General features: G+C 42.3%; 2 protein-coding genes across 16 annotated transcripts in view; one reads left to right on the top strand and one right to left on the bottom strand.

The window, feature by feature from the left end:
- Positions 1-3799, bottom strand: part of USP28 (ubiquitin specific peptidase 28) — a 56737-nt gene extending 52938 nt beyond the window's left edge. For all 7 annotated transcript variants that reach the window (XM_059416757.1, XM_059416769.1, XM_059416759.1 and 4 more), the window contains exon 1: positions 3656-3799. In XM_059416757.1, the coding sequence (XP_059272740.1) occupies positions 3656-3712 (57 nt within the window). In that variant the 5' untranslated portion in view covers positions 3713-3799. The remainder of the gene's footprint in view (positions 1-3655) is intronic.
- A 221-nt stretch (positions 3800-4020) lies between these two features.
- HTR3B (5-hydroxytryptamine receptor 3B) overlaps positions 4021-25833 on the top strand; it is a 46948-nt gene continuing 25135 nt past the window's right edge. For 2 of the 9 annotated variants that reach the window (XM_059416751.1, XM_059416753.1), the window contains exons 1-4: positions 4272-4363; positions 4660-4747; positions 4825-4988; positions 10328-10448. Coding sequence is in view for 6 of the 9 variants with exons in the window: in XM_059416748.1 (XP_059272731.1) it covers positions 4931-4988 (58 nt within the window). In the remaining 3 variants the exon portion in view is untranslated. Of the gene's footprint in view, positions 4110-4271; positions 4364-4659; positions 4748-4824; positions 4989-10327; positions 10449-14136; positions 14269-25833 lie in introns of those variants that run through there. The other 7 variants (XM_059416748.1, XM_059416729.1, XM_059416737.1 and 4 more) reach the window with 7 other exon arrangements.

Here is a 25833-nt window from a genome sequence, read left to right as displayed (position 1 = left end):
AAGTAAGGTACTGGACAAGTTCAATCGCTGGATAGGGCAGAAGTCAATGTCACTGCTGTTTTGCTGGAGGACTGGGGACACGTGCATAGCTAAATGGAAGGTGGGAATTCTGCACCAGGTCATCACCCAGGGATGTTATCCAAAGGCAAGCTGCGATTCAATAGGTAAGTGCGTTGGTTTGTGGAGCCTGTTTAGGTCCCTGGTATAAATACTCCCACGGTGACGATTTCAAGCTACCAACAAGAGGCCCCGGGACACAGGGTTGGGAAGAGATGTACACATTCAGACGGAAAGGCAGCCCGAGCTGGCTCAGCGCACCCAAATCTCTACATTTCCAACAAACTCCTGGGGGATGCAGAGGCTGCTAGCCCACAGACTGCTAGCCCACTGACAACGAAGGTGTCTGGGGCTTAGGCTAGAATAAAGGAAATGTGAGATAACTTAGAAAGGCAAGGAGGGGCATCACTTAGCTCAGGGTTTCTTGAGCTCAGCATCACTGACATTTGGGGCCAGATAACTCTTTGTTTTGGGGGCTGTCCTGTACATCACAGAACATTCAGCAGCATTCCTGGCTTCCACCCACTGAGGCCAGTACATCCTCCTCCTGCAATCCCCATCAAAAAGCTCTCAGGACACCAGGGAGAGAAATGAAGGAAGAAGGGAAGGGTGGTACCTCTTACACCAAGAGAAAAGAGATAATGAAGAGGAAACACAAAAAGAAAAAAAAAAAAAAAAAAAGACATCTCCTTACAGAAACAAAAACAAACACCCCCCATCTCTTTTGATAGCAGCAGACTCAGCCAAGTAGAAAAGAAGCTATATATTTAGAAAGAATGAAGGGAAGATTGAGTTTAAAACATCAGGAGGGTTCTGGAGGGTAAAAGAAAGGTTCTGACCTAAGACAACAGGTCCATTGACTCAGAAGTAGGATCAAGGCTATCTTAGGCTCTTAGACTCAGAATTTCTTGGGTTCTATCCAGGCTGTGCCATTTGCTAGGTGGGTGATCTTGGGAAAACTGTTTAATAAATGTAAGTCTTCCTATATGAATACTTCACGAAGTGGCTCTAAGTCCCAAGATAATACAGGATAAGTTCTGAGCACAGGTTCGGGCATATACTACATGTTCAATTAACGTCAGCTCCTACTACTACCAGCATCATTATTTTCCTTAAAAAACATCTGCTTCGCTTGGCTACCACTTACATTCCTTCAAGGAAATATAACACATGGAAAGATCTTGCCTGGCAAGGCGCTACTTGTCACTGCTTTTTACAAATATTGTACTCATTGTGTGAGCAGAAACTATCTGTAGCTGAAGAGACCTTAAAGTTGTGAGAGCCAACCAAGCGCTAACGGGCTGGTGTTCCGAAAATCACAACTAACGAGACAAGGTAAACGTGAATGAAAAGCCAATAAATCAAGAGAAAGCAAAAAGGACATTACATTTTCACGGAAACTGGCAGGTTTTCATAGGGCTCCAGGCAGCGTCAGGAGCATGTGATGAATCCTCGTGCCGCTGCCAAGGATGACGGGTTTGTAAGAACCAACCTGACTTCAAGTTGTTTATCCTACAGTAACAGAAAATGTTGCTGCTGGTTTTTTTGTTTGTTTGTTTTAGCTAAGTCAAGAACTGATTAAAACACAGAAATCTGTCTGTTAAGAAATCTCTATAGATGTTCGAATGGGCAGTCTGGGGTGTTAAGCGACATCCCAAAGTATCCTCTTTCAGACTCTAGAGCACATATTCCAAGGGTGCTGCATTTTTCTCACTAAAATTCTTGGGAGGCTATAAAGGGTTCTGTCTGTGCCCGTGCACCACTGACCAATAAGGGAAGGGCTGCATTCTAGGTTTTAAATAGCTTCCGAGTGCCCTGGACGGATAGCTCTTCTCAACCGGAACTGAAGACCCTTTAAGGGAAATGCAGAGTGCCTCTGAGAATCCAAAATAGAGTTCATTCTAACATAAAACTCATCAAGATGGGGAAATTACTAAAATCCTTCCTCTGAGATGTGAACAGTACTTTTCCTCGGTAAGATTCCTTCAACCTAGCCTGCTAATTTCAAGCATTTTCATTAGCAAAAACAAAAGGGGCAAACATTATCAAGCATTCCAAGCTTATCAGGCTGTCTGCATGGGGCGAATCACCAGGAAGAACAGTGAATGTCATCACTCTGCAGGTGGCCAAGAGTCAGGGTACTTGGGCCAGCCACAGCCAAGCCGAGTTCCAAGTCTTCCCAAAATAGCTATGACTTACATACAAGTGCTCATCAAACACCTCAGACAAACCCTGAATGGTGAGAGACAGTGCTCAAACTGTGACAGAGGTAAACGAAGATGCCACTGATGACCAGGCACGTGGTCCCCGAACATATTTAAATATGACCTACTCTCCCTTAAAATAGCCTCTCCCCTAAACCAACAAAACTATCTCAAAACTCCGATTTTCCCCCACCTGTTCTGAAGTCACTGTCCTAAAAACAAATAGAAATGACCTGTGAAACCAGAGAAAATCCTGACTCAGAGAACATTAGGTATTCATGGACACCGAACAAGAGCATCCCCATTAGAAATCGGCAGCACGTGAAGGACCATCCATGTTACTTTCATTTTGGAGCCCAGGACCTGGAGGACATTAAAAAGGAAATGGGTTCACTATACACCACGGGTCTCCTGTGTGCACAAAAAGAATACACAGGCACAAAAGGTTTCCCACGTGGAAGTAGCTGACAGCTCTGCATTGTAAATATTTTTATGAAATTCCTCATTTCCAGACTCTCACTGGAATACTTGGCACAGGTCTCCCATTCGGTCTCGAAAAAGCACAGCAGTGGAGGGGGGAGGAAGGGGGTGTGAAGTTATAACTTTCCAAAGTAACATTAGAAGACGTTCTTGAATTGCCCACTTAACCAAGTTTCTATACACGGCATTATCAGCCTTTTGATTTCTCCCAAACCAACTCACCAACTCAGCCCAGAAATCCTTGTATTGATTTCAATCTTCTGAGATAATAGGAACAGGAACGCATTTACGAGAATACCTTCTATTCACCGCGCTGTTCCTCCTCCCTCCTTAAAAATCTCCTGATGAATGCACCCGGCAGGCTGCTCTCAGTTTATTTAAAAAAGAAAGAAAAGAAAAAAGAAGGGGGCTGCTGGGGTAAGGGAAGGGAGGGAGTGGTAGCCAGGACCCCTGGTCTTCCTCTCGGTGTTCATCAATCCGTGCTCTAAGTCAGGTAAGTTCGGTCTGCTTCAGACACTTGAAAACAGTACTGCCAGAAACCGGACTAAAAACCACCTTAGCGGCCCTCTTGAGAAGTTTCTCACCCAGGTCAGGGCCCAGGAGCGCTCCCCCTAAAGATCCCTGATGCACACAACCACCCCACGTCCTGCCCTTTATAGTTGGTTCTCCAAAACACCGACTCCCCCAGAACTTCAGCTCGACCCCAGCCCGAGCCTTGCAAAGACCTAGCGCCCCCCACCACCCGGGCGCACCGCCTTCGCCCTCCGCAGCCCCCGTCCGCCCCGCAGCCCCGCAGCCCCGTAGTCCCGCAGGCCTGCCCGGGGCCCGCGCCGCTCCAGCCCACGCCCCGCAGCCCCCTCCCCGCCCGGGACCCCGAGCCACCCCCGGCCCTCGCTCGCCGCCGCGGGGCCCACCGAGCCGTGTCGGTCGGCTGCTCGGGCCGCGTCGTCCTGGTGTAGCTCCGCAGTCATGGCCGAGGTGCCCCTCCGCGGGTCATCCGGCTCCCGCCGCCGCCGCCGCCAGCCCAGCCTCGCAGAAGAAGGAGGAGGTGGAGGCGGAGGAGGAGAAAGAGGAGGAGGAGGCCCCGCCCCGCCCTCCGCCCCGTTCGGGCCCCGCCTCCGCCCCGAGCGCGCCGGAGGCTCGCCCACACGCCCCGCCCCCGGCCCGCGCGCGCACGCAAGGCGCGCGGCCGAGGGCCGAGAGGCTCTGCGTGCTCCCGCGCACGCCGCCCTCTGACCGGGCGCGGGTCACATGACCCCCAGGCCCCGCCCGCGGCTAACGGTCAGCTGCGCCGCCCCGCGGCGTTCGCGTTCAGAGCTGTGGACGCCCGAGAAATGGTCCTGGCAAGTGCGGACGCTGCGCTCCGCGGTACGGTTCTCGGCGCTCTGCCCCAAGAACCCACTCCTCTGTAGGAGCCGCTGCCGCCTCAAGCCTGCCCGCAGAAGAGCTCCAACTGCCCTCCACCTGGGAACCCGTGTGGGGACCGCGCGCGCAGTGGTTTCCCACCTGGCCGCGCCGCCGCTTCGAAGTCCGGGAACAGGAAGGACTCCAGCGGTCTTCCAGGGCCGGCGGAGGCTGAGCGCTGCGGCCTGTCCCCAGACGGGCCAGCCCTTCCACGCACGGTATCCCAGCGTGGTACCCGGATACCCCCGGGCCCGGCGGGCAGCAGTTGCCGAGTTGTCCCATTTCCGGTTTCCTGCGGTTCCAACCACAGCTCTGGCCTATTTGGTTAAGTTTGAGCCGGACGCTGTGACGGCCTGTTCATAGCTAAGATGCCGCCCCCCCCCCCCCCCGCCCCGCCACATCCCAAACTGTATTTTCAACAATTCGGTGGAAATGTTCACTACTAACCATGTTTCACATTTATTCACATGTATCACGACGACAATCCCGCTGGCACCCTTTTGGCTGTCCCCAGTGTATGCGGAGACCCGGCGTGGAAGAGCCTCTTTCAGGGGTAGCGTTCTACCATGTTCCCGGTGCAGGCCCCTGGCAGCATCCTGGGTGTGAGTTGCATATGGAGGGTAACCTTTCCTGCGCTCCTGGCATTGTTGTCCGTGTGATTGTGATGTTTCACCTGCAGGGCTTTCTAGTCTGCATGTGGGCACAGCTTGTGGCACGAGGAAACCCGTACGGTGCAGGGGCGGCTCCCCTGAGAGGAGACCTGGCTAGTCTCGGGAGCCTGGGCCATGACTGCAACTGCTGCTTCCTTACCTGGAGACCCAGAGGCGCCCCTTTCCTTGACAGGTAACGCGCAGAGAGATTCCACCCTCAACGGACTGACTGTGTGTGTGTCCGATGGTTGCAGGACTTATGAAAGTTTCTGTCTTTGCCTTTTTTTTTTTTTTTTTTTTTTTTTGGTAAGTAGTGTGTCTTTACCATGTCTGTGGGGTAACTCTTGTTTGTCTTTGCCCGCTCATTTTAGGAAATTGCTTATTTAATGTTAGTGAACAGGGTGGAAACCTGTAACTTTTCCACGAAAATTTCCTTAAAAGACCACCAGGGACCACCTATGCCCATATTTCTGAAACAGATATATACAGGCCATTTGATAAATACAGACCCCTGAATTCTGATTAAGCATCTTTGTGCTATGTGGTTCTAAACAGAACTCCAGATCTAATAAGTCTGATAAAAATCAATTTGAGGGCTCTAGATCTGATAGATACTCTTAGCCTCCTTGAGTTTAAGTACCAACTGATCTTGGACATGGTAATCAGCTAGAGACACTCCGTCCAACCGGGGTTCATGAACAGTCTGCAACAGTGCTTGGCCATCTGTTGGCAAGTTTCGTGGTGATCAAGTATCCAAAGTGGACATCAAGGACCATGGGCTGTCACCACAGAAAATCCATTCTTATTCCCCCTAAAAACCCATACATGAAGGTTCCAGAATAATTACATTCTTAGTTGATAATCATTTCAGGAGAGTTCAGGAAAATAAACAATATTGTTAAGGATCGATAGCAAGTAACTGACATAATGTAAAGAGGGAATAGTTTTCAGAGTATTTTCCTGAGGAAGAAATTGAATTTTTTTTTCTTTCCCTGGAAACTTTTTGTCACCGTGCTGTTACTTTTTCTGAGTCAGTGAATTTATATTTCTGCTTCTGATTTTCCTCACACTATGTAGTTTGTATTACAGTAAAATCATCCCATTTCATTGTTGTTGAGTACTTGGGCGGAGCTTGTGTGGGATAAATGACAATGAAGGGAAAGCGTTAGGAAGAGAATAAAGGGTAAAGAAGGGTGTGTATACTTCTCTGCCTCATTCTGTGAGCAGTGCTTGCCCCGGGCTTTGGAGCAGTTGGATCTGAAAGCTGGAGCCTCAGGCTGATGATGGACAAGTATGGCTGTTCTTTGAGCTACAGATTCCTTTCCGGGAATGATGGAGTCACAAATGTCCTTATGTAAGGGCTAGCTTTTTAGCAGTAGGAAAATGGCCTTTCTCACTATTTTGGAAAAAATATGGATATTTCTGTTATAATCCCTAGATTAAAGAATTAGATGATATACAAAGTTAAGTGCTAGGTTTTTTTTTTTTAAGATTTATTTATTTATTTGACAGAGAGAGAGAGGGAGAGATCACAAGTAGGCAGAGAGGCAGGCAGAGAGAGAGAGGAAGGGAAGCAGGGTCCCCGCTGAGCAGAGAGCCCGATGCGGGACTCGATCCCAGGACCCTGAGATCATGACCTGAGCCGAAGGCAGCGGCTTAACCCACTGAGCCACCCAGGCGCCCCTAAGTGCTAGGTATTAAGAAAGTGTTTCAGAAAAGGCTCTCTTTGGCTATTTGAAAAGTAAATGCATTTTTAGCCTTCCTGAAATGTGTACTGTAGGCAAAATGTAGTTTGTGGGGAATCAAAACAACTTTTAACAAAATGAGTGAGTTCATTTCCGTTTTAGAAGTATTGGCCTTGGTATTCAAAATAATAACCTCCCGGTCCCCTTCTTTTTGTTTCTCTGGAAAATATAAGCAAACACTAAAACAACAACAAACCCTCTTAAAATCAGTTTTCTTCAGAATTCGTAAAAGCCTTCAACTCCTGGGATTCAGCTTTCCTTTTATAAGAAGGGGAAAATAATTTTAGCTTCCAGATTGAAAGGTGGTAATAAAGAACCAGGATTAAACCCATTTTTTCAAACTTGATTTTTGACAGCACTCTAGACCAGTGGGAATAGGACAGATTTTTAGCAAATGGTGCTCAGACAGCTCGTTTTCCATATAAGAATTTAATTTTGGACTCTTAGTCATAAACAGAAATCAGTTTTTGGTTGATTAAAGACGAATGTAAAAAAGCAAAATCAAAAAAATTTAAAACACTCAATTGGAGAATAGATTTTGAGGACAGGGGCACTTTCTTAAATCAGATGCAAAAAGTACAGTCCATACAAAAAAAACCCTGATAATTTCAATTATGTTAAAATTAAGAATTTCTCATCCAAGGGTACCATTAAAAAAAACGAAAATACCCACAAACTGGGAGACACTGCAACACATAAATGTAACTGATAACATTTTAGTATCTAGAGCAAAACTTCAAAACCTCGGCACTGGTACCTTACTGGGGCAGATACTTCCTTGTTCTGGGAGCTGTCCTGCGCATTGTAGGCTGTTTACCATCATCTCTGGTCTCTCCCTACCAGATGCCAGTAGCTCCGCTTCCCGCCTGTGATCGTCAAAAACAGCTCAAGACATTGCTAAGTGTTTCCTAAATAGCAAATTCTCTTCTAGTTGAGGAGCACCCATCTAAACTGGGTGAACAACCCTTACGAAAGAGACCATGCACTTGAAGAAAGAGCCAAAGGCCTCTGTAGGCACTTCACAGATGGGAAACTCAAGCATATAAAAAGATTCTAAACTCACTAATGATCAGGAACACAAGAATGAAAACTACAACGATGCCATGTCATGCTTACAATGGACAAAAGTTTTAAAATACCACAATAACAAGTGTTGGAAAGAATGTGGAGCCATGGGAGAGCACTTACACACTGTTTAGTAGTGTAAATTAGCACAACCACTTTGGAAAACAGTTTGACATCAAGTACTAAAATTTAAAGTTGTGTATGCCTTACAGCCAGCACTTCCTAAATAATATCCTAGAAAAATTCTTTTTTTTTTTTAAAGATTTTATTTGACAGAGATCACAAGTAGGCAGAGAGAGAGGGGTAAGCAGGCTCCATGCTGTGTAGAGAGCCCGATGCAGGGCTCGATCCCAGGACCCTGAGATCATGACCTGAGCCGAAGGCAGAGGCTCTAACCCACTGAGCCACCACAGGCGCCCCTATCCTAGAAAAATTCTTAAACGTTACCAGGATATATGTACAAAAATGTTCATAACACTTTTAATAGCAGATGAAATGGGAATCAACCTAAATATATAAACAGTAAATATATATAATATAATAATAGATAATAGATAAATATATCAACTGATCAATTTTTTATGCAGTCATTCAATGGAATTATATATAGTAGTTAAAATAAATTACAGCTATGCAATATCAAGGATGAATTTCAGGAATATAATATTATAAAGAGCAAATCACAGAAGATGGCATACAATATGATTCCATTAGTACAAATTACAAAAATTGTCAAATAATATATAGTCCAGGGAGATAAACACATGCATAAACTACTACTAATATTTACTAAGACCGTAAATATTATGAACACAAAATTTGGACTAAAAGCTCTGAGGGAAGGGGAGGGCAGGAGAGGGGAAGGGGTATATAGGGGAACTTACAGATAATTGGTAATGCTCTATTTTCATAAATCAAGTGATATATGAGGCTTTGTAATATCATTTTACATACATTTTATGAATGTAAAACATTAAAAGAACATTATTCTAAAATTAAGATCAAAAGGAAATCTTTAATAATATTTCTGTGCCCTCCAAAAATAAAGAAAACACAGTCTCCATAGTTTACAAAGATTACTCTTTTACATTGGGTGATGCATGAGGCAGCATTTTAACATTCTGTCCTAATAAGTAGAAATTGTAATTTGACTGTCTTCAAGATAAATGAAAAATATTACCATTCCATTTTATGCAAAGTGTGCCAAAAATCCAGATTTTAGGTGACACCCAATGAGTTAGTCATTTTATAAAACAATTTCCCTTTTGGCTTCTAGATTTGGGGAAAGACTTCCTGTGTCAAAGTTGGGGCCTCCTATAGAAACCAGAAACCTGCTTTAAGATAAAAGCCAGAAAGTTACCCGGGAAGAGCAAATGTATACTTGTATAAAATGTGTAATATATGTGTGTGTTTATGTGTGTATTTTATATATATATATGTATATATATAATATATGTATATACATAATTATAATATGTATAATATATAATGTATAAAATGTATAAAAGCAAATTGTATAATGCAGCAAATACTGGAGCATAAATTGGAGCTTAAGGTGACTTAATTTTTCACTTAGGACACCACTGAAGTGAAAAATCTTTCTCCTCAAAATACCAGAATTTGAAAAAGTAGATACAGCAAGAGTAACTAATACCAACTTGGCTTCAGAAATGCAGATGTTTTTACTGATCTGGGACTTGAGTCTGGTAGAAAAGAGAACATTTTTAGAGGAAGTAATAACTTACTTATTTATTAAATAAATAGCATTTACAGGCCAGGTGGTGTTACAAGAGCTTCGCATTTATGAACTCATCCTCCCAATGTGCTGTGAAGTAAGTGCTATCATTATTAATACCTCGTTCACAAATGAGGAAACCAACAAAGAATGGTTGAATACTTTGCCCAAGATTTTTCTACTGATAAAGATAGAGCCACGATTCTAAGCTAAGCAGTCTAGCTTTCTTTCTATAGGCCGAGGTAAAAAATAAGATTCTGGATGATTAAGTAGAAAAAAGATCCTGTAAATATTTCTCTGAAGAGGTGCCATTTGTACAGAGTTGACAAAGACGATGGGACTCTGGGCCCTCTACCAAGGACGAGTTTTAGGAGGAGTAACCAGGTCCCAGTTTGCCTGGGGCGGTTCAAGTTTACCCCTGTTTTCCCAGCACGGTTATTAATAGCTTCTCCTTTCTCAAGCTTCTAGGTTTGGATGATAAATTGTATGGTCATCTTACTGACAGAGTTTATCTTGAACAGAAACAATTCCTAAAGAATCACACTGTAGTAATCTCAAAGTCTTTGAGGTATAGCTCAAATGCAAATCTCTAGCCAAGTCTGATAACAAGAACTGGTTAACCTGTTTCAGAAGAACAGCCAGGGGAAATAGCGGGCACCCTATTGAAAGCACATGGGATCACTGCCTTGAATCCCATGCCCTGAAGGGATTGTAGCATTTTCAGTTTTGTAACCCAGCTTCTGTGGCATTTAAGCCTAGAGGTAGGTGCCTGAGAGCCATCCCCGGAGAGCTGGAGACACTGTAGAGTTAAAAGGAGAGAAAATCTTTGATGGTCTCTGCCAAGAGGGGCAGAAGTTGAATGAGGTTTTCTGTCCCCATGGGAGAAAAGCATTTAGAATTTTGGACCTGGGATGTTGAAGGTTAAGAACATTAAAATTCTGAAACAATTGTTTGTTGTAATATTTATTATATCCTTTACTTATCCAGAGTAACAAGAAACTTAAAACCAAAGGAACAAGGTGCCCAACAGACCATCTGGACTCTTCAGCCATTTCTGTGAGGAGCTGCAATGCCCTAGGGGGGGTGTCACTTGCTTTAAGGAGTATAGGTAAGAACTGCATTCCCCACGCCCTTCAGAGAGCTGGTCTGGGAAAATCAGAGTGCTCTAGTACCAAGGAGTAAAAAAGATTTAGAGAAGTACTTCGTGTAAAATTATTAGTCATGTTATCGGAAGTAGAGAATTCTCAACTCTAGAGAAAAGACAACAGTGATCCCAACAATTATTGATTATCAGTCATTTCATTGGCAAACCAAAGAGAATGGGACAATGGCAAAACCAACACTGAGTTGATCACGGTGAGTAGGTCGGTGATCTGGTTATAAGCTCATGGGGAGATCATGATGAAAATATTTTCAACATTACGAAATGACAAATAAGTTTTGATTTTTACAAAAACTAAATCTGCATTGCTCAAACTGGTAGGAGAAAGAGCCCCTTTTCTATAGCTCTGTGACAAGGGAGCCTACACGTTCAGCACAAGTTATAAAGATTCCTGGGGGGAGGCTTCTTGAAACAAAAGTTTAACAGATGTGACATTTTTGTTTTTTTTCTTGGCTGGGAATTCATTCTCAGTATTTAACAGTACTGGAAAAGCTATGACATAACTTTTGGCTTTCCTACCCACTTACATTCATTATTTAGGAATCTCTCTGTTGGTTATCATAAATCTGGGGGGACCTGGGTGGCTCAGTCAGCTGAGGTGTCTGGCTCTTGATCTCAGCTCAGGTTTTGACCTTGGGGTTGTGGCTTCAGGTCTCTCATTGGGCTCTATGCTGGGCATGGAGCCTACTTGAAAAACAAAACAAAACACTGAGGGTGCCTGGGTGGCTCAGTCGGTTAAGTGCCCAACTCTCGATTTTAGCTCAGGTCATGATCTCAACATCGTGAGATCCAGCCCCATGTTGGGCTCCACACTCAGAAGGGAGCCTGCTGATGATTCTCTCTCTCTTCCTCTGCCCCTCTCCACCCCCATGCTCGTGCTCTCTAAATAAATAAATCTTAAAAAAAAAAAAAAAAAAGCAGAGTCAGAACACAGAAGAAAGGACTGACAAGGGGTGTGTGCCCCAGTTTTGCAGCTTTTCTCAGGCAACGGGCCATAGAGTGTGACATGAGGTGGCGGAAGTGCTGATAGGAGACCAAGCAGGCTTCTGGCCTGAGGAACCATGAACTAGAAGTTAGGCCAAATATACTCACTCAAAAGTGAGGAGAGAATTGTGAAAAGGAGAGAGGTAGAGAAAAGGATCCCTAGGTTTTTGTGCGGATTCAACCCAGGTCCCTGGCTACCCTTCTACCACAGACATGAAACACCTCGAAAAGGACAAAAGAAAGCAGATGAGCTCTGAGCTGTTGCCTACATCCAAATGAGACCATTTGCAGTTTGAGTCTCACCAAATGAATTCACTTCTAAAGCACAAAAACATCAGCATTCACTGGAGGAAGATTTTACACAGACACACACACACACACACACACACACACACACACACGTTCTCTTTACCCTTTAGACATAACAGAATTCAGAGTCTCAGTAAAACATAGTATGCAGGATACAATCCAAAATTACTTGATATATAAAGAACCAGGAAAATGTGACCCATTATCAAGAGAAAAGACAGGCCAGATCAAGATGTTAGAATTAATCAGACAAAAACCTTGAAATATCTATGATAACTATACTTTGGAATAAAGGAAAATATACTCATAATAAATGAGAAAACAGAAAAACCTCAACAGGTAATTATAAAATATAAATAAGAACAAAAATGAAAAAACTTCAAACTTAACCATTCAGTATCTGAAATTAACAAGTCGTTGAATTGGCTTTATTGTAGGGTACACATTGTGTAAGGGAAAAATTATGACATTGGCTTGTGGTGTGTATCTATTTAGATGTAATGCTTATGACAATGAACTTAAGTAACGGCAGGGCTGGTGAATGGAACCAAATGATTGCAGGATTACTGTATTTTATGGGAAAGTATAGTAAAAGACTAAAAAGACTGTGAGGAAGTAAAAATAGTTATTTTAATTCCTAGCATAACCACTAAGTAAAAAGTATAGCTAAAATGCTAATAGGTAGGGCACCTGGGTGGCTCAGTTGGTTGAGCGACTGCCTTCAGCTCAGGTCATGATCCTAGAGTGCCAGGATCAAGTCCTGCCCTTCTCCCCCTGACCCGCCCCCCATCTCATGTTGTCTCTCCATTCTCTCTCTCTCAAATAAATAAATAAAATCTTTAAAAAAATAAAATGCTAATAGGTAGTCGTTCATTGATATTAAAAATAAAAAAATCCAAAAATAGGCAGAAAAGGAAGAATAAAAACACAATATAGAAAACAAACATTAAAATGGGAGATTTAAATCTAACATCAATTACTACTTTAAATATTAATGGATTAAATATTCCAATTAAAAAGCAGAAATTAACAAAATTAAAAGGAAGATCTACGTACACCATATGCAAGAGATACACTGTAAATTTAAAGATATGCACAGGCTGAAGGAGAAGATACACCATGCACCATGGACTGAATGTTTCTGTCCCCCCAGATTCATATGTTAAAACCTTAACCCCCAGTGTGATGGTATTAGGAGGTGAGACTTTCCAGGGGTGATTAGGTCATGAGGGTGGAGCCCTCATGATGAAATTAGTACCCTATAAGAGACCCCAGGAAGCTCCCAAGTCCTCTTTCTGTTATGTGGAGATACAAGAAATTGGCAGTCTGCAGCCCAGAAAAGATCCCTCACCAGAAACTTGACCATGCCGGCACCCTGATCTTAGACTTCCAGCTTCTAAAACTGTGAGAAATAAGTTTCTGTTGTTCATAAGTGACCCAGTCTGTGGTATTCTGTTATAGCTGCCCAAAGACACCACGTAAACAGCACAGAGAGCCTGGGGTGGTTATTAGTATTGGACAAAATAGACCCATGACCAAAAGCTCTACCAGAAACAAAGAGAGTTGTTTTATAGTGGCAAAAGTGTCGATTCATCAGGAAGACCTAATAATCATAAATAATAACAGAGCTTCAAAAATACATGAAGTAAAAACAAAGACTAAAAAGAAGAAACAGACAATTCCACAATATTAATAGATTTTAACACCCCACAGGAAATGGTCCAACAAGAGACAGAAAAAGCAATGAAAATGTAATCTGAACATTATCGGACCACCTTGATCTAATTGATATTCACAGAATGTTAGAACCAGCAATAGCAGAATATACATTCCTTTCAAGTATACCTAGTACTTTTGCAAGAATCATGCCAATCCATGAAACATCTCTGAATCGAAATAAAATTATTGCAATCATAGAATATGTTCCTTGACCCCAATAAAATAAAATTAAAATTACATATGGTCCCCAACTTTTGATGATTCCACTTATGATTTTCAACCTTATGGTGTTGTGGAAGTGATATACATTCATTTGAAACTGTCCTTTGAATTTTGATCTTTTCCTGGGCTAGTGCTATGCAGTCTGATTGTCTCTTATGATGCTGGACAGCAGCAGGGAGCCACAAAGGATCAGTAACTGATCCATTAGAATCATTTTGTACCATACAACCGTTCTGGTTTTCACTTTCGATATAGCAGTCAATAAATTACACGAGATATTACTTTATTATAAATCAGGCTTTGTGTTAGATAGTATTCTCCCAGCATGGGTTAATATAAGTGTTTTTTTTTTTTTTAAGATTTTCTTTATTTGACAGACACAATGAGCAGGGAACACAAGCAGTGGGAGAGGGAGAAGCAGGCTTCTCGACAAGCAGGGGGCCCGATGTGGGGCCCCATCCCAGGACCCTGGGATCACGACCTGAGCTGAAAACAGATGCCCAAATGAGTGAGCCACCCAGGCTCCCCTAATGTAAGTGTTCTAATAAGGTCAGCTAGGCAAAGCTATGATGTTTGGGAGGTTAGGTGTGTTACATGCATTTTCCACTTAGTGGTATTTTCAACTTGTGATGGGTTTATGAGGTTGTAACCCTGTCATAAGTCAAGGAAGACCTGTATGATATCTAGAAAAACATCCCAAATTTTAAAATAGACAACTTCTAAATAATCTATGGGGCAAGAAACATCACAAGAAAAATTAGAAAATATTTAAAAGGAAAAGTAATGAATATACAACATATCAAAATTGGTACAATGCCACTAACCTAGTGCTTAGAGGAAATGTATGGGTGTATTTTTTTGAGTGTAGTGACACACAATGTTACATTAGCTTCACGTGTACAACATAGTGATGCAAGAAATCTATACATTATGTTGTGTTCACTACAAGTCTGGCTACCATCTGCCCCTATACCTCACTATTAACAACATCATTAGCTGTATTCCTTATACCATGACCTATTCATTCTGTATCTGGAAGCCTGTATCTCCCACTCCCTGTCACCTGTTTTGCCTAACCTTCCATCCTCCACCCCTCTGGCACCCATCCATTTGTTCTCTGTATTTATAGGTCTGGTTCTGAAAAGGCTACATTACCTATATAACATTCTAGAAAAGGCAGAGCTTCCTAACATTAAAATTCTGTATGGTTTTTAGTAATACTGTTTGTAAATTTTAGAAGTGGAGGACCAAGGCTTTATTTATCTCCACAGTTAGGAAGAAAGTAAGGAAGTTACCCCTTAAAAAGTCACTGAGTCTTTGGGAAACTTGGGTGCTCTTAGGGACCAAGAGTTTGGAAAAGCAAGAGTAAGGAAGTAAGCAGGGAGGACTTTGCTGACAGTTGCAGCAGAGTAGAAATAAATTAGATGAGATGATGTTGGGGACCCTGAAGATGAATGTTTAGAGCAAGGAAGGAAGACTAGTGAATAGAGGCACGGCATGACTCTGAAGTTGTGGAAATGTGCACTGTGGAGTTAAAAAAAACATACCAGAGGTTGGCTGGAGTTCTCTGGGGCTGCGAGTGCAGTGGCTGCCACAAGGCGGCGCTCTGACTACATCTACTTCGGTTTCCACTGTGCTTTTCATTGTCCCACTCCTCTCTCAGTCTTTAAGGGCTCTAACTAGAGGTCTGTCACACTCCAGCCATAGTCAGCCAGCCTATTATTAGTGCCAAGCCTTCCGCCTGGAGCAATGACAGTGTAAATTTCAGCAATGGCAGAAGGGGGACAAATACAGCTGTTGTGCATTTTAGAATAATTGCTACAGGCCATTTGGAGACAGCTTTATAATAATGGCACTTATACACTTATACAATATTTCCCTTTTCTGTTTTACACCCCCCTCAACATTCTGCAACATGAGTTTGTTAGTCCGCTCATCTCATGAGTCTAGAATGATCTTCTCCCTAATTTTATTTGATTTTACTTTATTTATTTTTTAAAGCAAGAAGCATTTATTTGGGCAATTAGAATTGCAAGTCAGAAAACAACAGATTCAGGTAGAAACCTGGGTTCTGTCTGCTTCCCAGTTTTATAAAAGAAGGTACCATCCAGGGACGCCTGCCTGGGTGGCTCAGTTGGTTGGACGACTGCCTTTGGCTCAGGTCATGATCCTGGAGTCCCGGGATTGAGTCCTGCATCGAGCTCCCAGCTCCATGGGGAGTCTGCTTCTCCTTCTGACCTTTTCCTTGCTCATGCTCTCTCTCAAATAAATAAAATCTTAAAAAAAAAAAAAAAAAAAAAAGAAGGTACCATCCAGCCCTTTCATACCCCGTTCCTTCTGCTACGAACTCTGCTCTCACTGCCCTCACCTAATTGACTGTCTTTTCCCAGCACAAATGCTGTTTGTGAAAAACCTCTCCTCAGCCCACCCCAGGTCTGGCTCTTGTTTTCGCTTCCATTGTCCCCGGTTGACTCACCAACTAGCTTGTGTTCATCTCATTGCATTCTCAGTGTGTCTTACCAATCACTTTGAACTTGAAAAGTTCTTTGAACTTTTCTTCTCTTGTATTTCCCAGTGTCAGCCACAATTCCCCACACAGTGAGCAGATGAATAGGTAAATAAATAAAGCCAGCTCTAACAGACCAAAGTCCTTGTCCCATCTTAAGTCCACAACTGGGTTGAAAATATCCAGGCATGTAGACCTGAGCCTGTCTTCCTGGCTGCAGTGGTTGACCACAACCTCTCCACAGAAAAGTTATAAATGGGCCTATGTGGAGAGGTTCTGGATCCTGCACTGAGCCACAGATCAGGGAAGATGCCCAGAGCTGGCAAAGCAAGACGTCAAGGCCTATCATCTGTGCAGAAGGCCAGGACAACACGGGTCACTGAGTCAGACTACCTGTCTGCCATTGCAGTCGAAGCTGTGTCCTGCAGCTGATGTATTAGAGGCATGGAAAGAAGCAGCAAACCTGTGATTCCGTGTTCCTCTAGTTTGGGGGGCCCGTCTTGCTCCAGGGAACTGTGACACCCCTGAGTCTGAGGTACCCTCTGAGAGAATCAAAGAGGCATGAACTCCCTGTGTCTGTGTCCCACGTTTATACTTTGGCTGCTTTCTAGCTGGTTCTGGAGCACGCCAAATAAGAGCAGTCTTGCTCCAAAGACCCCGCCCATCCTTGGTGAGTTGGTGGCGAAAGAGCAGCATATTGGATGTGGCTGCAAAAAAGCTCGTCCTTTCTGGTGTCCTCTTCTTGCAAAAACCGAGCTTCTTTTCTGCCCACCTGTTCATTCTTCTCTCCCTCTCTTTCTCCCATCCTTCTCGCATATTTAACAAGTACTACCACGCGCCGAGCTCTTTGCTGGATGAAAAAGGCACCGTGCTCTACCCTCAGGGAATTCACAGGATTCTGGAAGAAATAGGGAAGTAAATAAATAGTCTTAATTAAAAAAAAAAAAAGTCATAGTTGAATAAATGCTGTCATATAGGAGGTGTCTGTGAGGCCCTGGAGGTTCAACAAGAGGGCCATGGTGCAGTAGCAGATATCCAGTAGCCAGCTGGTGGGAGGAGCCCTTCCCATCATGGCTGATTTCAAGCTACTACTAACCGGATGTCACTGAACACAGAGTTGGGAAGAGATATACACAGTTGGCTCTTTTGCTGCAGAAAGACCCAGCTCTGGCATACAACCATGATTTCACCTCCTAAGACCCTGAGCAGAACATCCCTTCAAGCCATGCCTGGGTTTCTGACCTATAGAACCGTGAGCCCATAAATGAGTTTTGGTTTAAGCTGCCAAGTGTGTGGTAATTTGTTACGTTGCCATAGAAACCTATAGAAACAGAACCTATTATACAGACCTAAGCTTAGAAATGGTAAGCAATTTGACCAAGGCCATGAGCATCTAACAAGTGATGGAACAGGGAGGGAAAATGACATGTGTCAGACTCAGAAACCTGGAAACTTATACCCGTGTTCTATGACTTATCATAGAAAACCGTGTCACATGGCCATGAAGGGCCAGAGTCGTAAGGAATACTATTCCTCGTTCATTCATTCATTCATTCATTTTTAAGAACCAGATGTGCATTATTATTAAAGATGAAATTCTGAGCCAGAAGAAAATCAAATGTTGAGTGTGGCTTTGGACTTGAAGTGGTGGCCCAGTGGTTACCTTGATACTTATTTCAGAGGATAATGCTGTGGAGTAAAGAAATTCCATATGGGACTGTACTCATTAGATATTTGATTTTGGCTAGAGCATCCATTTCTACTTTTCTCCTCCAGCCTGACCAGATGTGCTGAGAAAATTTGGTTTCCCCCGAATATGTACATCTGTCAAAATTCCTGTCAATTTTAGCACTACTGCCAAGGGAGTGAACAAAGAGGGTTAGCGATTAACTTCAAAGAACTTTGTTGGAGAGGAATAAAGATATTTAAGGTCTATTTTGTGAACTAATTGCATTTGCATATTTATGGGATTTACTGATATAGCAGTAATTAAAAACTATTTAGTAGTCTTAAAGGACACATAACTCAGTTGCTGTTTGCATAATAAACACTTCCTTATTATGTTTGCATAATAAACCCTCTCCCCCGCCTTCTTCTAAAAGACACTGGTCCAGCTAAGAGGTGTCATAGGAAATAATGGAGAAACAAAGTGCAAGGACTCATGGGAATGTGGGGAGGGGGAGCTACTGAAAGAAATACATCTCTAGGTAGTCAGTTGTAGGCCTGACCTAAACCATGTTGAGGAAACACTGATTCAAACCTCAGATTAATAAGTCTTTCTTTTCCCAGCTGATATTTGAGAAGCCTGAATGCTGAGCTCCTGACAATTCCAATTTTTTATTTTAATACACTGATCTGCTTGAAGGACCTGAATGAAGTTCACTTCCCATTCATCTTTCCTAAAGAGCTGTCTAAGGGTGGGATAGTGGGGGTGAGATCCTTGAGTCATGGATGATAAGAAACAATGTGAGTAAAAAGTACTGTAATAAGAAAAGACAGTTTTCATGAAAAATTAAAGGTTGAACAGGGAAGAGATAGCAAATCTAAAGACACTGAGTAAACAAACTACATGCAGACCGGGCAGTAAGGTCAGAAAAGGTACTATCTGAGCCTTCTGGTGATGCGGAGCAGGGCAGGCCATCAGGGAAGGATCAGGAAGCATCTGCATATAAACTATTTTGAGGACAAGTCACTCACACAAAACCTTTCCCATCTTGGCAGAATTCATCAGCCAATAAAGAGCTGTAATGGGCAGGATCACCAGACTGTTGTTAAATTAGCTAATGAAGGTCGTAATGTACCTGTATTACACATCATTAGCAATGGCCTTCCAGTAACAGATGGGGATATGAGGAAGAGAGAAGAAAAGGGAGGGGAAGCATGTCCCAGAAGGTTTGACATAGAGCCATGCTTACTAAAATGTGTGGCAAGAATGTAATGTTGATCATCATCTCAATTAAACCTTTGCATAAAAGCAAGCTTCCGTGTTGTCTTCCCATAGAAAGTGCTGTGTGCATGGATATGCTGCCTGTAGCTTGCCTTTCTCCCGATGGACAGGGCTGGGACCTTGATGGCCAGACCAATCTTTGGTGATGTTCTCTCTTGATAAAGCCCCATTTATCTGGCCATTCTCTCTAGAGGATATTTCTCAAAACTTTCCATAACTTTGTATCAAATTTCCTCTACCAGATTACATTTTTGTTTTCTGAAATATTTTCAAATACACAGCAAGACTGGAAGAATAGTAGAATGACCCCCCCCCCCCATATACACACACCATTTGAGAATAAACTGTCACTGTGAGTACTTAGTGGGTGATTCTTACAGACAAGAACATCACATGATTTCAGCTCCATCAAAATCAGGGAATTAAGATTGCTACATCATTACCATCTAACCTATAGGCTCCTGTTTGAGTTTTAGGAATTCTTCCCAACATGTTCTTTGTAACAACAGGATCCAAGCCAGAATCACAGGTTATGCTGAGTCATCCTGTCTCTTTAATCTACTTTTGTGTGATATGGTTTCTCAGTCTTTGCTTAGCCTTCATAACTTTGACACTCTTGAAGATGATATATGCCTGTTGTGTAGAATGTCCCACGGTATGGGGTTATCTGGTGTTGCCTCCTCGATAGATTCAAGTTTTGAATTTTTTGCCAGATGATAACAGAAATGCAGCTGTGTCTTCTCAATTCCTCCTATCTCCGCAGCACACAACTCCCATGATTGGTAATGTTAATTTTCATTGTTTGATTAAGGTGTTGTCTGCCAGATTTCTCCATGGAAAGTTTTTTTTTTTTTAAATCATTGTGATTAATGAGTATCTTGTGTAAGTGTCCTGTTTTTCATCACTTTCACCAACTAGTTTTTATCAGACACTGATGTTTCTTGAGTGAATAATTACTAGGAAGATTCTAGCATTCCTTCTACATTTCTTAGTTGGCATTCTAACTTAAGGAAAAGCCGTCTCTTCTTTCCATTCATTTATTTAAATATGCTTGGACTTGTGGATTATTATTTTATTTAGTGGGTTATAATTCTTCAGATCATTATTGATTTTAATGCTTGAATTGTCCCAGATTTGGCCAGTGGGAGACCCTTTAAGCTGATTATGTCCTTTTACCATGTCCCTATTATTCTGCCTAGCACTTTTTTACTTTGTGATGCAATGAGATGTTCTAGGCTCTTCTTAACACTTCTCCTGTCTAGCCCAGAAATCAGTCATTTCTCTATTTCTTCCTTTTAAGTAGGTATGTTATTTAGAACTTAAGCTCTGGGTATTGGGTATACTCATTGCTACTGGGGTGCCCCTCCCCACAGACCCACTGAAAGACAGAGCTAGGGATGTATGTTTTTTTTTTGTTGTTTTGTTTTTTTTTTTTAAAGATTATTTATTTATTTGACAGAGAGAAATCACAAGTAGACAGAGAGGCAGGCGGAGAGAGAGAGAGGGAAGCAGGCTCCCTGCTGAGCAGAGAGCCCGATGCGGGACTCGATCCCAGCACTCTGAGATCATGACCTGAGCCGAAGGCAGCGGCTTAACCCACTGAGCCACCCAGGCGCCCGGGATGTATGTTTATAAGGACATGTGTACACACACATTTACATCTGTGTTTATTTCCATTTTTAGCTAACATGTACTGAGAACCATAAGTTCATACCGATACCTACAAAACCAACTCAGTACCATGGGTTTGTCCTAGTTTTCTCCATTTCCATATTTGTAACTCCTGTCACCAATAGTAGGACACCAATCAGGCTACATTTTATTGGTAGATGAAAATTAAGACAAGAGTGTCAAAGATTCTAAACAAAGGGGCTGCATAATTAGGAGAACAGGGATCAGGTATGTATGTTTCTCCTCAGTTTGCTCTGTGTAACTCGTCTCAATCCTGTGCCTCTATAGTCCCACTTACAGAAAAAGCAGATGAGGGAAATGGTATGAAATTTAGTTTTTGTTTCTAGAGCATCTAGCATTCTACCAGTGGCAGAAGAGTTATATAGAATCATGCTTCTTTTTCCTTAAAAATGAAGAGTGGATGGGTACTCGATCAAAAAGTGAAAGGAAAATTTTATCGAATGATGTTAAACATTAGTAGCTCTCATCTTCAGTAAGCCTGGAAGCATCCTCTCATACACAGTTACTTTCTGAATTGTACACAGGGACAATTGAAGAGACACTCCCATTTATCAAAAATCAATGTTTCTTTTAATTAAAGGGGCTTAGGAAAAACAAAAAGCACTTTCCCTGTCTTGTTAGCAGTTGTCCTTCATTGGACAATACCAGGTTTCCATTAGCTTTGTGTAATTCCAGAGTCCAATAACCACTGTCAAATGCTGAAGATGTAGCCGCATAAGTCTGATTTAGAACAGCTATTTAGATCTCAATTATTAATGAAATTAGTGTCCTGAATGTCAGCAAGAGCACTGCCTTAGGTAAAGGCTGTAAAGGAAATCATATTAGGGTGGAATTTCCTCTCCTTAGGGGCTCCTCTTAGATTACATTATTCACTTAGCTATCTCCTGTCAGGGAAATTGAAATGTTGGCCATGATCTGAGCCTGGGGCAGAACCAAATGGAGAAGTTAAGGGGTATCTCAATGGCATCAATTCCAAAACATTTGCTTGGTGCCGACGTTGCCGTTGGTCCGGTTTAATGTTTACAAAATAGCACCAGCACGGACAGCAGACACTGGCCGAGAGAGAAGAATGGAGTGAAGCGGAGGCGCTTTAGGAAGAATTGAGTGCAGCCCATCTAATAGGCAAGTTTGCATGTCTCCTCTTCGGGCCGAGCCCGAGAACACTGGCCGGTACCATGGCTTTCCTGTGGCCCTTCATCCTGGTGGCTGCCTCAGGTGGGTCCTTTTAATGATTTTACTTTCGGCCCAGAATAGTAACTTTTAAAAGCTAGAGACCGTATTTTTCTACCTGGTGCTGGATAACTCCTTACAAGTGTTCGTTTTTACTTAACATCTGTAAAGCACCAGTCCTGCGAAGCAACGTGGAGCCCGGTGATTTGTTATCTTTGCTCCTACAATTACAGATCTGTAAATACGGAGTCACACAGTGGGGCTCTTGACACACAGCTGAAAATATGCTGGAAATGTTATAGCTGCTTGATAAAGCTTCTCCAGAAATCAAGCTCTCTTTGCGGCAATTTACATCGAGAGTTGAGGCATTCCTTATTCAGATTTGCTTTTGTGTCTGAATAATAGATTTTTATTATCCCAGTCTTGGCTTCGTTATAAGCTTTTGGTAGCCCAGAAGAGTTTCCTGGATACAGCTTGGATGAAGACACCTGCGTATCATTTTGGTATTACGGGTCTCACCCAGCCATGCAAAGTCTGTGTAGGTGATGAATATATCTCCAGAGACAACTACTAGAAACTTGTAGGTTTTTAGTGTACATTTCCCCTTAAGATTCTTTTAAAAATTATTATAGCCTCCTGAATTTCTAGAACTAAGTTTTTGTGGTATGAGTATTAACTCCACTGAATTGGGCCATTTGTGTTAAGATCCAATAGATTCTTAAAAAACACACACAGATCAAGAATATATGATTATGCTGGTGTTCCCCCAGTTCCCACTTTCTTGAGGGGTGTCCTCGAGCTCATATCTCAAAGAGTTTCCATGTTTTAAAATATAACTGGAAGTGGAATGAGTCAATTACTGAGATGAGGCAGGAATTTGGAAGCCCAGCGGCTGGAAATGATTTTTTTATTGGGTAGAGAAGAAAAATAGCCACTTATCATTAAAATAGGAGAATTCTGAATGTTGAACTTAAAGGATAAAAGCATATCTTAATTATAAAAATGAAAACAGGAAATTTCATTAAATGCCAAATGGGTTTCTTAGCAGAAAATAATTGTGAACATTAAGCTAAGTAGGATAAAATAGAAAAATAAAAGGTAAGGAAAAAAAAGAAAATCTTCTTAATGTCTCTTTCTAATATTTTTGTATTATGCTTGATTTTTGTTCTAAATGTGACAGAAAGTATGTTTGAATGGTGTCTAGTAATCAGTGCTTGACCATAAATTATACTGGGGACATGTGTTGCAGAAAAAGCTGCCCTTTGGAATTTTTGCTGGGTTAATATCAAGATGACTTGTAAATACAAGAGCACTAAACCAACCACCAATTTAAGGCCACTGCCTGATGGCAGTGTCCTGGGTGAGAGCCTAGATTAAGAGACCTGTTTAGTTCCTACCACACTACTCACCAGCCTTGTGACCCTGAACAAGCCAATTAATCTCTTAGAGATTGAGTTTTCCTGTAAGTTAAATGCTTATTTTGAATATTGTGGTGATCAAATAAGATAGCATTGTGAAGTTGTAAGGTGCAATGCTAATAGAAGGTATTTTTGACCCCAAAACACACAGACACAGAAAATAACAGTAGGCTGTTTCTGCTCAGTGATGTACACCATGCAACATGTCGGTTTCCTTTTGGAGGACCACTCACTTCTGTCCCTAATATTCTTAGGGAGCCAGCTCAGTGTAATGTCACAGTAAAGAGCTTGGGCTTTGGATCCAGTCCAGCCTCTTCATTTGCAAGCTGTAGGACTTTGGGTGGTCCTAAGCTCACTAAGCCTCTAGTTTGTCACCTGTAGTGAGGTGACTCCTCATGGGGCTGGAGAGTACCTGTCTCATAAGGCTGTTGTAAAAGCCAAAGGAGGTCGTTCGTGTAAAATGCTCTAAGCCCAGTGCCTGACGTGCAGCATGTATTCAGCCAGATTTGGGAATTCAGTAGACCACACCCCTAAATCTCATTCCTCCTGCAACTTCTCAGATGTGTGTGTAACTCTTTTATACTTCCAAAGCTGACATACTAAGTGAGAACAGCTCTTTTCATCACAGTGTCCAGAACACTTTAAGGTAGAATTCGTCAAAGCAAGGAAAACAAAGGAAAAATTCCATTATATTCTTATCTTAAAAAAAAAAATCTCTGCCCCAAAAGTGCTTCATAGCTCAGTCCCTGACACATTCCACTTTCCAGAAATCTTATAAGTGAATTATTTGGAGCCAATTATTAGCATCCATAGAGGCCGCGTAAACGAGGAATCTTCCCTGGGTCTGTGGATAGCTTCCATCAGTGTCTGTTGAAACATCACTGAACTGTGAGTCATTTAGTGCTTGTGTGAATGTCACATTAGCTTTCAAGGGGCATAATTTACTGTTAATTAATGGTCACTTAAATCCGTAATCTCTCTCCTGTAATTGATCTTTCTCCTCAGGCAAATTTGCATTCATAGTAGAAATGTAATTTATTATTTCTTCCCATTTTAAACAAAGAACTCTTTACCCTTATAGTTTATTTAAGCATACTTTCATTTCCTTCTTATTTTTCCTCCTATTGTTGCTTGTTTCTCTATTGTTCCTAGTTCTAGATTCTAGAACTTTGTCTTTTTACCCAAAGGCTTTGACACGTCCTAGAAAATATGTTTATCCATAGGAGACATATGGATTGTTTCCTAGAAAAGACAGCAGAAGGGAATTTGAGTCTTAATAGCAGAGGGTATAGGGAAAACACATTCATTTCCCAGAATTCTGTTTTAATTCTGTCTCAGATAGTTTCCTGTATCAAAACATGCACATTTCAGTGTTTCCCCAACTGGGACTTGAATTGGGAGCTTCCAAGCGAGGTGAAAGTGAAGTTGCCCGGAGCGAAGTTCACAGGAAAGGCACCAGACCAGCTTTGCTTTGTGTTCCTGACTTCTCTCCCCTGGGGTACACCAGCAAGAAATGGTCTCAGGTAGAGAGAGTCACAGCACATTTTTTTGACAATCACAGTTCACAAAAACCCTAAAAATGATGCTCGATGCATGCCACCTACCTTAGTCCTCCATGCCTGAATAGCGGATGCCATTTTAGGCATCTCCGTGGGTGAATAGTTAGGGAGTTAAAATGCTCATTAGCTTCGCAGTTCTGGTGGTAATGAAAGTGAATATTCCACTGCCCACGGTGACTCTGCACTGCACCCCCAGCATCGTCGTTAGCATTTTGGTCACACTGACATTGATAAATCATAGAAATTGCTGCCTGTGGCGGCAGGTGACACGACATCATTCATAAAGAAATGGGTATAAACAGGACTGTCACACAGGGAGAAGATATCTCATTTACAGTTTCCTGCTGGATCCCGCATACCTTCAGCAGCTCATCAAAATAACTATCAAAACCACTGAGAGGAGGTGAATTCACGCGCAGGACACTACAGATAGATTTCACTCACGCACTGTGGCAGGAGGCGTGCAATTTGCTCCAGTCCAATGACTTAGCGAAGCTTTGAATCCCCCAGGAGGTGGCAAAGCTTGTGAGCAAAATATCTTTTTCAATTCAGAGGAAGCCCTCACAAATTTGTCACTTCCAATTGTTGGTGCTCATTCCTCTTACTTCTTTTCCCCTGGCCTCCCCTGCCTCAACACCAATCACTGCTCCTCTACAAATCAGGATTCCCAGGCCATAAAGAATGGTTGTTCTCTGGAAACAGAAAGAATTTTCCCAAAACGAAGATCTCATTTTCTGACAAGTGTGTTTTATTTAAAGACAGTTGAGTGAGAAAAGAGGGGTTTTTTTTGTTGTTTTTAGGAGAA

Source organism: Mustela nigripes, chromosome 1 (genome assembly GCF_022355385.1).
Source record: "Mustela nigripes isolate SB6536 chromosome 1, MUSNIG.SB6536, whole genome shotgun sequence".
NCBI lineage: Eukaryota > Metazoa > Chordata > Mammalia > Carnivora > Mustelidae > Mustela > Mustela nigripes.
Note: the sequence above shows the minus strand (reverse complement) of the source record. Positions and strands in the feature narration are given on the sequence as shown.